Here is a 17,411-nt window from a genome sequence, read left to right as displayed (position 1 = left end):
AAAAAAAAACCATAAAAAAATTATTAGCATAAGCGAAAAAAAATTATAAAATATTTTTCTTCTTTTTAATTTAAAAACGCAAAATAAAATTTTTATCAAAATTAATAAATTCAATTACTGATTTATTTCTAATTAGAATAGAAAATAAATCAAATAAATCATGAATTTTAAGAGAAAAAAAAATAAATCCAAAAATTCGTAAATTGGACAAAATTTTAAACAAAAAATTAACAAATATAATTAAATTTTCTGACAGATATGTTTTATTCACTTTTGGCATCTCATACAACTCCGTTCCCTTTTATTTTTTATAAATCTCGCAGGTTGCATTTTTTTTTTTTTTTTACGATTTTGAAATATAATGCCCTGTGTTTTTTTTTCAATCACACACTCAAATTTGAATGTATATTATTTTATCTTTCACTCGTTTACTGGACAAATAAATATTTTTTTTTTTATCATATACATATATAAGTTAAGTAATCAGTTACACGCTCTCTTAATCATCATCATCATTATTTCTTTATAAAGTTTCTTTTACTCGAAACTGTTTTTTTTTCTTTTTTTTTACAACTTTTCTGTCAATAAACACAAAAAATTTACTGGTACGAAATTTGCAAAAAAAAATTTCCTTAGAAATTTAATTAAAAATTGCAATAATTAAAAATTTCCATAAACATTTTTTTTTCTTTTTCTTTTATTATTATGTAGATTGCATAATAATTCATAATCGCAATACGAAATATTTATTATTATTATTATGTAATATTTGTTTGAGAGAAATATTTTCCAATCAATTGAGAAATGAATTAAAATTTCAAAATTCGACTCTAAAATGAATTTGAAAATAATTTGAAAATTCGAATTTTTAAAATTTACAAATTTTTTTTTTTTTTCAAATTCGACAGTACTAAATTTTTAAATTTAAAAATTCGAATTTTTTGAAATAAAAAAAATTTACACATTGTAAATAAAAAATTACAGTTTAGAAATATTTGCAATTAGAAATAATAAATTCGAATATACATAAATTGCGAAAAAAATACAACTTTTGGAAAATAAATTTCTACTTTAATTTTCTATTTTTCTTTCATTGTGACAAATTTTTTTTCTTTTTAAAAATAAAGTACAAAAATTAAAATCGAAAATATTTTTTTACAAAATAGGTGCCTTGAATTTTTTTCGCATTTCAATTTAAGATAATTTAATGAGAAAACGAAAAAAAAATTATTGTAAATATAAAAATTTTTAATAAATAAAATATTATTTTTAATTTTAATGGAAAACAAAATATTTTTTCGCCAATTAATTTGAGAAATAAAATTATTTCAAAAGAAAATTTTTTTTCTATTTTATCAAAAACAAATTTTTTGAAAATTAGAAAAAATTCAAGTGCGCTGCAAAACAAAAAGTGATTAAAAAGAAAAAAAAAAGAAAAAGTGTTTTAATAAAAATTTCTCACCCAAAAATAGAGAAAAATAAAAAAATAAATTTTCACAAGCTCTCAATTTATGCATGACAAAAATGATTTTCACGCAGTAAGCGCCACACGAGGAGACATTCAGCCTAATTCTCTTGGTGGGAGGGGAAATTGTTGTGCCAAATGGCTGACATTAATTAAATAGAACTTGTAACACGTGTCAAGGGTATCAAGCTCTTGCATTTGACACCGCGCTCCTTGGCATCAACAAGTTTCTTACACTTTGTACGATCGACAATGAGACAAATCCTGGAAGTCGAAATAAAAAAAAAAAAAAATTCAAACACGTCAGTTGTATATTCATTTAAAAAATTAAATAAATAAATTATTATTTACTATATATGGCAATTAAAAAAATCACTTTCACGCAATTATAATTAATTAATTTAATAAAAAATTAAAAAAATTAGTTTCCAAATAATTACAATGAAAGTAATTAAATTTTTGATTTCACTTTTTTATTATAATTATTTATAAACTATTTTTTATTTATAAATAATTTATAAATAATAATAAAAAAATAAAGTAGCTTTTTACTTTTTTATTTGTAAATATTTAACTAATTTTTTTATTAAATTAATTTAATATTATAAAGAAAATAAATTGAATAAAAGACGGAAATATTTTTTTTTGACGCAAAAAAAAATGGAAGAACGAAAAATTATCAGTTTATTTTTGTACTTTTTAAAATTTGTGCTTGTATTATCAAAGCCTCACAGTCGATCGCATATTTGTATTTGAATAGCAAAAAAAAACAAAAGAAAAAATGATAGTGAGATAAAAAATATTTATTTTTTTTTAAAAAAGGGCAAAATTTGAGATATGAAAATTTTTAAAATCCGTTTTTTTTTACCATTTTCAAAACAACTTCTTAAAACACTTCCGTCAATCATTTAAAATAAGCGATGAATATTTTTCTTTTTTACAATAATAATTACGATAGTTTCGAACAAAGTTACACTCTGTTGTTATTTTTACGGAAAAATTTCTTTTTTCGAAAAAAAAAAGAATTTCCATTTTTCTTTTATATTACTTTCTCTTTTTGTTCCCGAAAAAAAATTCCTTTTTCCTCTAATTACAGGAGTTTTTTTTTTTTTAGAATGAGAAAAAATATTTAATATTTTTTTGAAAATTTCTAAAAAATTAAATCTTTCTAAACTATTTTTGTAATTTAAAAAAGAATCTTTTTTTAAGTGATTCTTGGAGGAAATAATTTTAAAAAAAAAAATACAAATATTTGTAAATTTTTTATGCTTTAGAAATAAATTTTTATCATTTACGAAACAAAATTTTGAAAATAAATATTTGTTATTTAAAAAAAAAACTTTTTTTATTCTTAGAGGGAAAAAAGAATTTTTGTACAATTATAAAAAAAAAATCGTTGCGCATTGGGAAAAAAAGAGAATAATTTAAAAATATATGGAAAAAAAAAATTTGGGTATTTTTTTTCCTGAGAAACGAAGAAAAACTTCAACTTGTATACAATTCTGTTGAATTATAGTCGCAAATACTATATAATATATAAATATAATAATAATTGCGTTAAATCGTAACGAATTCGTCGATACAAATATTATATATATATTATATACAATAATCAAAGATTATTGTATTCGAGGGGGGGGGGCGATGGACATATTTATTAGCTGTAAAAATGTGCAAAAAACGATAAGTATTATCGAGTTTTTTTGTTTTTTTTTTCTTTTTTTTTTAAAGTGCTTATCTAGTCACATGGGGACTACTGGCAATCTAGAAAAAGAATTTCTAGCAAATTCACACTCGAAAGATCTTAATCCTTTTTTGAGAAAAAAATTAATTAATTTAACACACCAAAAAAAAAGTCCTCCGAACTAATTACAAAAGCGAAAAACACATTCATTACTATTATCATCAAAAAATTACGCACTCAAATTCTAAAGACTATTTTTTTTTGTTTTTTCTTTATAAGAAAATTTTGATTTTTAAAATTCAAAAAACATTTAAAAATTGTTTAAATTAAAATTCTTTTAAAAAAAAACACCAAAAAAATTATAAAATTAAATTTTTCCCCTAAAACAAAATTTAGTCGAAAAAATAGAAAAAAGGAAAATAAAAATATTAAAATCAAAATATAAAATAAGAATTGAAATTAAAAAATTTAAATTTTGTATAGTTCTTTTGTGAAGAAAAAAAGAAACGGAGAACTTAACGATTTATGTACAATTTTTTTTTTTAAACACATTCATTCAAAAATTTCGAAAAAATATTTCAAGACTGGCTGACGAAAAAAAGAAAATTACATTTTTCTAAAAAGCCAAGTCTGTATGTTTTTTTTTTTTTTCATTCTTTCTTTCTATTATATAAATTTTTTTTCAAAAATTCTGGATTATTTAATTATGATATTCATGAAAAATTCTACAAACATATCTACGAAGATAATAATAATAATAATAATAAAAATAAAATAAAACAAATTATTTTTTCACAAAGCGTTAAGGACACATCGACTAGAATTATTAAAATCGACTAGAGTTCCCACTTACTATTTTAATCATACAGTTTCGACAATTAAAAATCTACATTTTATTTTAATTTTTGTTTTTTATACTATATATAGACACATCAAATACCCTCAATTTTTTGTTTTCACATATATTTTTCCAATTACCGAAAATCCAATAGAAAAAAAAGAGACAAATCAATGTCTTTAAAATTTCATTTTTCTATACATTTATAAATGTTTTCTCAACAACAATTAAAAATATCAGCCTTTTTATTTTCAATTTCATTTATAAATTTATATTTTTTTTTTTTTTAAATAAATACACTTTTATTTTATATTTATTAAAACATAATTTTTGTTTTAAAATAAAAATACATTTTTTTCAAAAATGTATTAAGGTTCAAAATTAATTATACAATAGTTTAATAATAATAATAATAATAATAATATGTAATAATAAAAATATAAATATAAATAATAATATAAATAATAAATAATATTAATAAAAATAAATAAAATTCAAAGAGAAAGAGAAAAAAATAAAATAATTAATAATTTGATTATTTAATTTTAATTGGATTTTCATGGCAACTGGAAAAAAAAATGCGATAAAAACGAAAAATTATGGTGACAATATTTAAGCGTCATATTTACCATTTACACAACAGTCTTCCAAAATTTATAGGAAATTTTCTTTTCATTCCAAATGTTTCCATGAATTTATTTTTTTCTTTTTTGTTGTATTTTGAAGTACAACGTTACTTTACTCTCTCTCTATATATATATATAAGTATATATATAGTGTCACTACAAATTTGTATATTAATTAATTTAATAGATAAAATTATGAAAGGCCTTCATACATTTCCAGTGCCTAGTGTCAAACCATGGAAATTTTATTATATTTTGAGATTTGAAATAAACAGAATCAAAAATGAAAATAAATAGAATTTCAAAAAAAAAAGAATCAATAATAATTTAATTGATCGTTTTTTTTTTTTTTTTTTTTCATTCAGAAGAGGTAGTTGGCAATGATTAAAAAGACGCGTTTTTAAAAAGAATTCCCAGCAGGCAAGAGGCACTTGGAAAACGAACGTTATTTTATTTAATTAATTTATTATTATTCTTGTTTGTTTGTTTGTTTTTTTTTTTGTTTGTTTTAGTCCTAAAGATGTTAATCTCGCTTTGTTGCGGGTAAACCATTTCCAACGACAAGTTGCTCGTGTGGAAAATCTAAGACCACGCATATATGAAATCCCATGTTTGCGCAAGCTATCACGTATTCGCAAAGTGAGAACCAGCTAAATGCTAGCGGGGAAAAAAATCGAAATTCATTAGAATTTTTCTGCCTTTTTTTTTTTTTGTTTTAATGGAAACATAAAATTATTATTTCAATTTTTTAATTAGAAAATTATTTTTAAAAATTCAATTATTCGTTTTGGAAAATTCAAATTCATAGGCAAATTAAGTATTTTTTTTTTTTTTTGTTATAATTAACTTAAATTAAAATTGTAATTTAATTTCTATAAATTCAATTTAATTTTTGTTGCAAAAAGTAACTAAATAGAATTAAATTATAAATTTGGCCTTTAAATAATTGAGGTAAAAAAAATGATAATAGAAACATGACATAATTATTATATGGATAAAAATTTCAAGACAATGATGATAAATGAAAAAAAAAATGATTGGTTCTTTTCTTACCCAAATCGTGGCATAAAAGTCGATGCTTCAGAAAGAAGATAATAAGGCCTGCAGTGCTTATAAGACTCGTTATAAACAGGCCTTGTTTGTACTGAAGACTTTGTGCATTTGGTGTAATTAAACGACTCAATTTCACTGCCGTCAACATATATGTCAATGAACTGATCATAAACATTATAAAGATCTTTTCATGGACCGCTGAAAAAAAAATTATCATCAAATTTTAATTTTTAAGACAAATTAATTGTAATAAGCGACAAAAAGAAGAAGAAGAATCTTCTAAATTTTTTGTGCATAAAGAAAAATATTTTAAATTTTTATTCCATATATTTAATTTATATTTTTTTCCCCTTTTTTCATTATTGTTCTGTCTTACAGGAAATGTTATTTTTCTCATAAACTTTCCTGTACAAAAGTAATTATCATTTTATTTTCTTAAGTTGAAACATTCTCAAAGCAATGTTATCCATATCAGTTATTTTGCAAATTGTGAAACCTTTAAAATTGTTTTACAAGTTTTAAAACGTTTCAGATAAGAAAAGGAAAAAAAACAAATATAAAGAATTTCGTTCGTTTTTACTCTTTTCTTTTTTGTGCAAAAATAATTATTTGAAATTTGAATAATCAAAAATTAAAAAAGGAAATAAAATTAAAAGAAAGAGAATTTTAAATTTAAAGGAAATAATTTGCTAAAATGCAAAAAAAAAATATATATTATTTTAAATTAGAAAAATAAAATAATGTTTTACCATAATTTTCCGCATTTGAAATATAAGTAACGCCACATAAAGCGGAAACTTCGGTAATATTGAGCCAATAACATAAATTCAAAAGTCTGCAGGAAATGAGCTTCACAGAAACATCGTCAAGAGTTTGAACTATTTTTCGATAATATGAATAATAAACGCTTGCAATTACAAATCGTGGTCCAACATGTAAAGCTATGCTAATTCGCCACAAATATCTCTGAGGTGAAACGCCCGTGATGGCCGAGATCGACGGAAGAACATTATAAACCTAAAAAAAAGAAAAGAAAAAATAAATATAATTTCATTTTTTTTATCACAAAATTTTTACAGTACAATAAGAAATTCAAAAAAGAAAAGAAAAATTAACAGCGACAAAATAGAGAAATTTGAAAACAAAAACAAATTTTTCAAAAATAAAACTTATTAGTTAACTTTAAAAATGTCTACCCACAAAAATAGTATAATTAAAATTTTTTTTTTGAAAATAAAAATGTAAAAGTAAATTTTTAAATTAATTTTTAAATCTTTATTATATATTTTATTGAAAAATTTAATTTAAAAAAAAAACCGGGCATTTTAGTGAAAAATAAATTTTGAAAATACATAAATTATAATAATAAATAAATATTTCAATTATTCAATAAATAATAAAATGCAAAGCAAAATAATGGAAAAAATCACCGAAAATTTTTAATTTATAAAAAAAACAATTTTAACTAATTTGACAATAAAAAAAAAAAGAAATTTCAAACTAATATTTTTTATAACTTTAAAAAAAAAAACTAATATTTTTTATAACTTTAAAAAAAAACTAATATATGGACAATAAGATTAAAGGTTAGTATATGCACGCGATAAGACAACTTGTTTTTATATTTTTATATATTTATCCTCATTTGTAATACTAACAATAAGACTCAAGGTTACTATAAAATATAAAAATTTATCACTATTCGTAGCTTATAAATAATGCTATTTTAATAGTGTGAAAATTTTAGTATTTTACTGTTGAAAATTATTGTTTCATTTTTGTTTCTATATTTTATAATACAATTTTTTAAATATTTTAAATTTTCCAACAACAATTTTTTTAAATTAAATTAACAAATAGAATAAAAGTAATATTAAATTAAGTTAGGTAAAATTAACAAATGAATTAGTTAATTAAATGAGTAATTAATTTTGTAATTTATTAATAAATTTCTTTACTAATAAAATAAACAAATTTTTCTTTTAATTAATAAAATAATTAATTTCCTAATTTATTAATTAATTAATTTACTGATTGATAAAAAAAAATATTTTTGATTATTGAATAATAAAATAATTGCTGTCGAATTAATTTTCTTTTTTTTTTAAATTTTTATTTTTAAAAAGAAAATTATATTGAAAATAATTTTATTTTTCGATAACTTACCCGACAATGTGTTTCGTGAATATCATCTTGTTGAAATATATACGCTGTAACGAAACAAATGACTAAACTCACGACAGGTAGTGCAACTGTTGTCAGACAAAGCTTTTTAAATGGTATCACTAGATAAATTGAACTTTTATTGTTCCCTATATTATTCATCTCCATTTTCTGTTGCCAAATTATTTTATCCTCTTGTTTTCTAATTTATTTATTTTTTTTTTCTTTTTATTTTGACTCGAGCGCTACTTAAATCATAAAACTTATTCTATTTTCCTCTTTTGGCCAGGAAATTGCATTTTCTAATTAAAAACTTCGCTAATGAGCAGTTTCCTTTAGTTCTCGCATTTTTTTCACTCTTCAGGCGAATCTAAAAAAAAACACATTAATTTTTTTTAAAAAATCTAACATCTAGATTTAAATCTAAAATTAAGATAATTGCACAAAAAAAAGGAAACTAAAAAATAAAAATTATATAATTTTAAAAATATTTTCGTAAGATAAAAAAAAAATTGACAATAGAATTTTGATTCAATAATTAAAATTCAAAATGATAATATATATATATATATATATATATAATTCGAAAAAATATTTGTTAAAGATTAAAAGTATCAAATTATTTTCCAATTTCATTTCAAAATTTCACAAACGGAAAATAAAATACAAATTATTTTTATAAACGATTAATACAAAACTTGACATATAAATCCTAACCTAAAATTTACCGACGCAAATTATCACTTTCTTTTAATATCAAAACCGAAAAAAAATATTTCTTTTCTCATCGCCCCCCCCCCCCCTCCAAAAAAAAGAACGAAAAAAAATTAAACAAATAAAAAATATCAAAAATTCAAAGAATACAAAACAATTTTCATTTTAACACAAGTGATTAAATTTGCCAAAAAATCAAGGCACAATAATGAGTAATCGTAAAAATATCAATAAAAATAGATTCAATAGAATTCAATGTTAAACTAATGTAAATTATTAAAATACAGTCCTTTCATTTTTGTCGATTTTTTATATATCTATTATATACAAGAAAAAAGAAACTAAAAAGGAAAATTTACTATACATATATTTATTGAGCGTGTAAAAGAGAGATAACAAAATTCTATTAAATTAACAAACAACACGATAAAAATAATTCACGGAAATTTTATAATATATTTTCAACTGTAATTGAGATATATCGTTTTTTTTTTGAGAAAGAAGGGAAAAATAGACATATTATTAGATTCTTCAATACATACAAATGCTGTGTTGATTCCTCGGCACACGGCAATGCGCAAAGACACTACTGTGCTTTTTTTTTATCTATATACTATATATACATCTATATATATACATATATAGGAAATACAAGCTAACCTCTCACATATTTAACAAATTATCGCAATTAATCACTTATTTTGCAAACAATTTATTCACGTGTTAAAATTAATTTACTTTGTAAAATTTTACATTATAAAAAATGAGCGTGTTTGTCACTTTTATCGTCGTAAACCATGTAAAAATGTGGTGTGTGTTCGAGCGCGTTTTCCACTTGGCGCAATTCAGTATTAACCAATCAGAGAACTGGACATAAAATTTATTCTCTGTCTTATTGGTCGATTTCCCTTTCCGAATTGTAAAATATACAAATATCAAATAGAAGAGGAATCTTTTTGCAAAAATATTTTTTATAAATAATAATAATAATAATAATAATAATAATAAATAAATAAATAAAAATGTACAAAACAATAAAAATTATCCACATTTTATTTTGCAATTAACTTTTTGTGAACTTATTTCCCTTTTTGGATTCACATCTTTTCAAAGCTGAATTCTGATTGATTGACTCAAAGCGCGGCAAATTGGAATAATTCAAAATTTACAATTGTTTAAAAAATCAATAAAAATATAGGAAAAATAAAAAAAAAAAAGAAAGTGATTTTAAAGCAAAGGGAAAATATTAATGAAGAAAAATAATCTATTTTTTAATTAATTATTTTAATTAATTTCATTTTAAATATAAAGCAAATAATTCTTGTCAATAAAAATTGACTAAAGTTGTCAAGGGCGCAACAAGAATTTCGTAATTTAAAAAAAAAAAAGCAAAATATCCGATCAGCTGTTCATGCGCATATAACCTAAAAGTTGTTTTGTTTTGATCAAGACATTCTCTTCTCCTTTCTTCTATATATATACATTTCTTACGTTTGACGTTTTGGCGTCGACTTGAGTGTATGTGCATAATGCAGTGTTTATCGTCTGTAATGTTTGGGCAAGTTGTTTTCGTTATTTTATCAAAAGACTGATTGATAAAATTGTAAAAAATGTCAGGAGGAAGGGGAATTCTTAGTTTACGTTTTAATCAAGATCAAGGTATGTCGCAAAAATTATTAAATTAATGATTGTAAATTGTTGTTGAAATTGCCTTAAAAATGAAAAAAAAAGTAAACATAACCTCTCTATATGATTTCTATAATTAGACACGAAATTTTTATTATTGATTCCTTTTTGTTATATTTCTTTTTTTCTTATGTTAATTAATTAAATATTTGGCAATTAAAATTTTCAATTATATAAATAGAGTACATTGAATTTTATATTTTTAAGACGCTCGTATAAAAAGAAACATTTTTCTTTGTTCAATTTTTGTCGAGATATTCTTTTGTTATGATTTTTTTTTATTAATTTATTTCAATTTATAATTATTAATAATTATTTTTCATTGAGAAATTAATTTTTTTAATTAAATAATTATATTTTTATATTTGAAAAAATTTATTATAATAATTTTTTTATTTATTATTATTATTATTATTAGGTATTTATTTGTCAATTGTTAATATTTAATTAGAAATTTATTTTTTCTGTTTAATTTTAGTTTTTATTTTGTTAAAAAAAAATTTCGGAATTGCAAATAAATTGAGGTAGAAAAAAAATTATAATTTTAAAAGAAAATATTGTTCTTTAGGATGTTTCACATGTTGCATGGAGTCTGGACTAAGGATATACAATGTGGAGCCACTTGTCGAACAAGCGCATTTTGAAAGCGATTTAATGGGAAGCATTGGAATAGGAGAAATGCTATGGAGAACGAATATAATTGCAATTGTTGGCGGTGGATCAAAGCCAAAATATGCTGATAATACAGTTTTAATTTACGATGATCAAGCAAAGAAATTTGTTTTGGAAATTACATTCACTGGTCCTATAAAAGCAGTTAGATTACGAAGGGACAAGTAAGAATTCCAAATTTCGAGAAATTTTCTCTTTTTTTTCTATTATTAAAAAAAAAAAAAATTGTATTACTAATTAAATAATTCAATTTTTTTTAATTATTTACTTATTAATTAAAATTTTCTATTTAAATATTTTATTTAATTTGAATTAAAAATTTTTTTTTATTTAATAACAAAAAATCGCTAATTGAAAAAAAATTTAGATTAATTAATTTATTTATTAATTTTCATTTATTTATTAGTTAAATTAATTAATTGAATATTATTTATAGATTGATAGTGGCCCTTCAACGAGAAATACACGTTTTTTCATTGCCGATGCCAACATTTTATTACTAATTAAATAATTCAATTTTTTAAAATTATTTACTTATTAATTAAAATTTTCTATTTAAATATTTTATTTAATTTGAATTAAAAATTTTTTTTATTTAATAACAGAAAATCGCTAATTGAAAAAAAATTCAAATTAATTTTCATATATTTATTAGTTAAATTAATTAATTGAATATTATTTATAGATTGATAGTGGCCCTTCAACGAGAAATACACGTTTTTTCATTTCCAATGCCAACACGAAGGTTGCTTACGTTAGAAACTAGAGATAATCCTAGAGGACTGATGGAGGTGGCGACCCTCGCAACAGCTAATAAACAACTTCTCGCGTTTCCAGGTAAAATTGTATTTTTACTTATTTTTATCATTGAAACAAAATTTTTATTTTAAAAAATTTCAAATATTAAATTGAAGTCGAGAAATGGAAAAAAATAAAATTAATATTTACTTCTTTTTTTTTCAATTAAAAGGCCATAAAATAGGCAGTGTACAATTAGTCGATTTGGGAGCAACGGATTCTGGTAGTTCGAGTGCTCCGGCAACTTTAGCCGCTCATCAAGTGAGTAATATATAATTTAGAAAAAATTTTACTAATTAATTATTTTTGTGTAATTGTTTGAAAAAATAATTTCAATTTAAAATTCTTTATTTAATACCAATATGTTTGCGTTTATTATTTGTACAAAAGAAAAAATTGTGTAAATATAATTAAATTGAAATAAAATATATTTAAATTAAAAAAAAATAAATAAAAATTTTGCAATGATAAAAATGGAAAATTTGAGAAAGGAAATTTTTTTTTTTTTTTAAGGGAGCTTTGGCTTGTTTGGCTGTTAATCCAAGTGGAACAATGGTGGCAACAGCATCCGCTCAGGGAACATTAGTTAGAGTTTGGGACAGCGCTAGGAGACAACTTTTAGTCGAATTAAGAAGAGGAACCGATCCTGCGACACTTTACTGGTTCACTTTATTTCTTTAACTTCAATTTTTTTTACTAATAAAAATCGTTATTTAAATTGTTAATTTAAAAATTTGTTTAATTTAAATTTATTCAAATTTAATTTATTAATTTCAAATTATATTATCGTATTTAATTATTTAAAGAATTTAATAATTATATTATTAAAAAAAAAATTATTTTTCCAGCATAACATTTAGTCGGGACTCGGAATTTCTCAGCGTATCAAGTGACAAGGGAACGATTCACATATTTGCTCTTAAAGACACACATCTCAATCGAAGATCCACGTAATTAATTTCTTCTATCCTTCTTTCTTTTTTATATTCTCTTACGTAAAAATTATTTAATTTTTGAAATTACTTCTTTTAATCAAATTAAACGGTATTTAAATATTAATATAATTTTCTAAAAGTAGAAAAATTTGTCATTAAATTTTTTTAAAAATATTTTTCGTTTCGAATTTCAGATTTTCAAAAATGGGATTCCTGGGAAATTATGTCGAGAGCCAATGGGCATTAGCAACATTTACAGTGCCACCTGAATGCGCTTGTGTTTGCGCTTTTGGTGCAAAAAATTCAGTAATCGGTAATTAACAAATTTTAATTAATTTCTAAATTTAAAAAACTAAAAATTACAAAATGTTTCTTCGTTTCTTTAGCATTTTTAAGTTTTTTTTTTCCTTCTTTGTTTCAATTGAAATAATTTATAATTTAATATAATTAATTAGCTTAGAATTCAGAAAAAAAAAAAATGTTAAAGAAACGAAAATAATTTCTTTGATTTCATGGTCGGTATTTAAAAATTTTTTCAAATATTTTAAATATAAATAAATACATTATATAAAAAAAAAACTTGGAATAATTAAAAGAAAAAAAAATAATGTTTTTCAAATAGAATTTTCTATTTTATAAAAAAAAGGAAATTTAATTCAAAAAAATTCTATTTTTCAGCCGTTTGCATGGATGGAACATTTCACAAATACGTTTTCACGTCTGATGGAAATTGCAATAGAGAGGCATATGATGTTTTTCTTGACGTTTGCAATGATGATGATTTTTAAAAATTCAGTGATATTTACGAGACAAAAAAAAAAGACAAAAATGTCTTATATCCTTCAATATCGATGAAAAAAAAAATGTACAGTTTATTAAAATAGTAGATTAATAATAGATAGCATTTATTTTATATTTATGATTAAATATCGACTTTGAACAGAAATATACTTATATATATATATAAATATAATAAATTTAAGTAAACTGAACAAGTATAACAAACCATTTTTTATTCCACCTTTTTAAGAGGATCCATTGATTGAACCGATAATCTCCTTTTTTCTTCTGTAATTATAAAAAAAAAATATATTTATTTTTTAATACAATAATTTCCATTAAAAAAGAAAAAATTCTATTTATTACAAAAAAAATTAAATTATAATAAATTTTAAACTTTAAATAATTTTTTTTTAAATATAGGTTATGTGATTGTAATTATATATAATTAAAAATAATTTCTAAATAATAAAAAATTATTGCCTATATATACATTAAATTATAACAATAAATTTCGAATAATTTTTTTTTTTTTTTTTTTTTGAAAAATATAGGTTATGTTACACGAAAGTTTGCGAGTGATATTGTTATATATCATAAACTTAAATAATAAATTATTATCGAATATCAGTAAATTTTGCGGAGAAAAAATTAATTAATAAATAAAAAAAACTTACTGTAAGGTTCAGAATTTATTGCCGGAGAAATATGAATAGTATAAGAAGCAATTAAAAAAGTTACACCTAATACTCCCAATAGTATTTTAAATTGTTTATTAGGAATTTTATTGGGATTTTTCATTGTAATTCTGAAAAATTAAAATTAAAACTTAATTATACAATTAACAAAATAATTACATTTTTAGATAAAAAAAAAAAAAGTATACACGCACTTGATTTATTATCTTCTCTTTCAAAAGAAAAACAATTGTCACTTAAAATATAATTACTATTTACAATTTATTAAAATTCGTCAATACTAAATGACATATTTAAAGGAATAATTGCATTTCATTTAACTTATAAAACAAATTTAGAAAATTTTTATTTGAGTTATAACGCGCGTGACGTGCGCCAAAACATACGAACATAACCTAAAAAAAATTCAGTAATGGCGAGAAACGTCGTATGAAAATGATGTTGAGAGATAATTTATTCTTTATTAAATTTAAATCTCTTTTTGTATGTATATAGCACATTTTTTTTTCGCGTACTAGATATTTAGAAATTGTGTTTGGAAAAATTCGCGAATGTATATCGAAAATAGGGAAAAGGATATAATTATTTTTTGAAAAGTGCAAGAAAAAAAAAAATGTCAAAAAAAATCATGTTTAAAACTGAGTGGTTGTTTTATTATACTTTAGCCGGTGTAATAAGATTTCTATTAATGAAACCAAGATATCAGGAAATAATTAGTGATCGTGTGGAGGTATCAACATCTTTAAATTCTTGGAAAAGAGGTTAGTTTATATATGTATGCATGTATACAAAAACCCGGCTTTGATAATCGACTCCGAAATGTCAAAAAAAAGCAGTTTCTATTCGAAAATGTAGTAATTGACGAAAAAAAAAAATGTTAATATACCAAATTCTATTTTTATGTTTACATTATCTATTTATCTTTAATTTTACATTTAATTTAATGTTTTGTTTATGAAAATTTACGAAAAAAATAAACATTAAAAAAAAATTCAATCGATTTTTCTCTATTTCAAAATGGTGCTTATAATTCGTAATTTAAAAAGTAAATAAATTTTTTTTTATTTCTTTATGAATTTTGTATATGTATTTTTTTTCTCAACATTTTTTTTTTTTATTTTTATTTTAAAAAATCAATTTTAGTAATATATTTAACTGTGACTTAATTATATTTAATAGTTAATAAATAATTAAAATAATAATTTAATTAGAATAATAATTTTTTTTACTCTTATTTTCAGTTTTTATTTAAATATTTTTATTCTTTTTTTTAGGAAAATAAAATTTTTAAATTAAAATTCGCCAAATAAAATAAATAAAATTTTTAAAAAATTAATAAAATAATAATAATAAATAAATAAAATAAATACTAATAAATTAATACTTTATCTTTTTTTAATAATAATAATAATAATAATAATAATAATAATAATAATAATAATAATAATAATTTATTAATTTAATTAATAAAATTTATTGTTTATTTAAAATTATTAAAATCTGCAAAAAAATTAGTATTATTTATTTATTTATAATTAAAAAGAAATGTAAATTATAATTAATATAAAGTTTTGTATTTTGTTTTCATTGGAAAAATTTAATTTTTTTTCCCCCAGTTACCGAGGGTGTTCATCTACGAAATTTTGGAATAGATCCATATAGCGGAGATTTATTTCACGAGACACCATTATGTCTAGAGGCATTTAGTTTAATGCAAAAATTTTTAAATGACACATTTTTAAAATTATTTTTCATTTTCACGGATTTTACAACAGCATGGCTAATTGCAGCGACAGCAAAGAATTATTTCACTGAAGTGGTAAATTTTTTTATTCTCAAAAAAAAAATTTTTTAAATAATTTTTTATTTAAAATTAAAAATTAATAATGTTTTACTAAAAAAATTTATATTTTTTTTATTTTTAAATTAACTAATTATTATTAGGTGAAATTTTTGAGTAAATTTTGTTTTAAAAAATATTTATTTGCCAACAGGTGAAACGTGAAAAAGAAGAGATAAAAATAAATAAAATTGAGAAAAATCGACAATATCCAATATTACCTGAACGACCATCAATGCCACATGTTGCAGCAGTTTATCTATTAAATCCATTTATAATTCTCAATTGTGTTGGATTAACAACAACAGTATTTACAAATTTTCTCTTTTCCCTTGCATTATATTCAATGATAAAACGCTCAATATTTTTTAGTTGTTTAACAATATCAATTCTCACATTACAAGGTCTTTATCCAGCAACATTAATGGTACCGGCAACAATTTATATTTTACGTGATAAAAATGAAAATGAAAAATTCATTTCAATTATGAAAATAATTTTCATTTTTTTCACAATTCTCAGTTTATTGTTTTATATTTCTTATATTATTGTTGGTAGTTTTTCATTTATTGAAAATACAATTGGTTTTATATTAACTGTACCTGATTTAAGACCAAATATTGGATTATATTGGTATTTTTTCACTGAAATGTTTGAACATTTTCGTTGGTTATTCATTGCATCATTTCAAATTAATGTTAATTTATTATATGTTGTACCATTGGCATTGAAATTAAGACGTGATCCAATGTTACTTGCATTTTCTTATTTGGCAATTGCGGCAATTTTCAAATCATATCCATCAATTGGTGATGTGGGTTTTTATATGTCATTGTTACCACTTTGGAAGCATTTGTTTCAACGTAAGTATAGATTTTTTTTTTTACGGAAAAAAAATTGTTTTTTTTTTAAATTAAAAATAATTTTCTTTTCAGATATGCAACAAGTTTTTATTGTCGGTTGTTTTATGCTTTTTTGCACGGCATTTGCACCGACAGTTTGGCATTTATGGATATTTTCAAGATCGGCGAATGCTAATTTTTATTTTGGCGTAACATTGGCATTTGCAATCGCTCAAATATTTCTGCTCACCGACATTTTATTTGCCAGTGTTAAACGTGAATTTGCCATGCGTCATGGTCTTCATTTGGAAATTAATGGCGAAAAAGCCAAACTTCTACTTGAATAATATTAATAATAATAATAATAATAATAATAATAATAATAATAATGTAAATAATAATTTTCACAGTATTTTCCAATTTTAAAAACAAAAAATCAATTAAATCTAAGTCTTTAGAAATTATATATATGTAATTTTAAGAGCTCATCCCGCTTTTTTTCTACTTCCAAAAACATCGAAGATTTAATAAAGAAAAAAAAAAAACAATTTTTTACAATTTTATTTTCTCAAATAGAAAAAAAAAATTTTTATTTTTGTAAATTGTCCCTTTTTTAA

The 17,411-nt window shown here is 21.2% G+C and overlaps 3 protein-coding genes across 5 annotated transcripts; 2 read left to right on the top strand and 1 right to left on the bottom strand.

The window, feature by feature from the left end:
- Positions 1-240: 240 nt before the first annotated feature.
- LOC127289249 (post-GPI attachment to proteins factor 2-like) lies at positions 241-14,497 on the bottom strand. Of its 3 annotated transcripts, XM_051317065.1 has the most exons (7): positions 14,307-14,497; positions 14,092-14,222; positions 13,641-13,702; positions 7,833-8,199; positions 6,416-6,683; positions 5,667-5,864; positions 241-5,270 (listed from the first exon to the last, which is right to left on the bottom strand). In XM_051317065.1, exons 4-7 carry the CDS (start codon positions 7,995-7,997, stop codon positions 5,137-5,139), a joined length of 765 nt encoding a protein of 254 aa, XP_051173022.1. In that variant the 5' UTR covers positions 7,998-8,199; positions 13,641-13,702; positions 14,092-14,222; positions 14,307-14,497; the 3' UTR covers positions 241-5,136. The 3 variants fall into 3 exon arrangements, with proteins under 3 accessions (XP_051173022.1, XP_051173021.1, XP_051173023.1); XM_051317064.1 differs by lacking the exons at positions 13,641-13,702; positions 14,092-14,222; positions 14,307-14,497 and adding an exon at positions 9,086-9,379; XM_051317066.1 differs by lacking the exons at positions 13,641-13,702; positions 14,092-14,222; positions 14,307-14,497 and adding an exon at positions 8,547-8,624.
- On the top strand, positions 9,941-13,597 carry LOC127289248 (WD repeat domain phosphoinositide-interacting protein 4-like). Its single transcript, XM_051317062.1, has 8 exons — positions 9,941-10,202; positions 10,798-11,065; positions 11,587-11,738; positions 11,872-11,960; positions 12,213-12,361; positions 12,548-12,649; positions 12,829-12,947; positions 13,313-13,597. The coding sequence occupies exons 1-8, from the start codon at positions 10,154-10,156 to the stop codon at positions 13,420-13,422; spliced, it is 1,038 nt and encodes a 345-aa protein (XP_051173019.1). The 5' UTR covers positions 9,941-10,153; the 3' UTR covers positions 13,423-13,597.
- A 23-nt stretch (positions 14,498-14,520) lies between the features above and the next one.
- Positions 14,521-17,344, top strand: LOC127289247 (phosphatidylinositol glycan anchor biosynthesis class U protein). Its single transcript, XM_051317061.1, has 4 exons — positions 14,521-14,873; positions 15,729-15,931; positions 16,107-16,815; positions 16,888-17,344. Exons 1-4 carry the CDS (start codon positions 14,726-14,728, stop codon positions 17,139-17,141), a joined length of 1,314 nt encoding a protein of 437 aa, XP_051173018.1. The 5' UTR covers positions 14,521-14,725; the 3' UTR covers positions 17,142-17,344.
- Positions 17,345-17,411: the final 67 nt, after the last annotated feature.

Source organism: Leptopilina boulardi, unplaced genomic scaffold (genome assembly GCF_019393585.1).
Source record: "Leptopilina boulardi isolate dan_hultmark-lab unplaced genomic scaffold, ZJU_Lbou_2.1 LbouV2_40, whole genome shotgun sequence".
NCBI classification, from domain to species: domain Eukaryota; kingdom Metazoa; phylum Arthropoda; class Insecta; order Hymenoptera; family Figitidae; genus Leptopilina; species Leptopilina boulardi.
The sequence above is the reverse complement of the archived record's forward strand: the minus strand, read 5'-3'. Positions and strand labels throughout refer to the sequence as shown.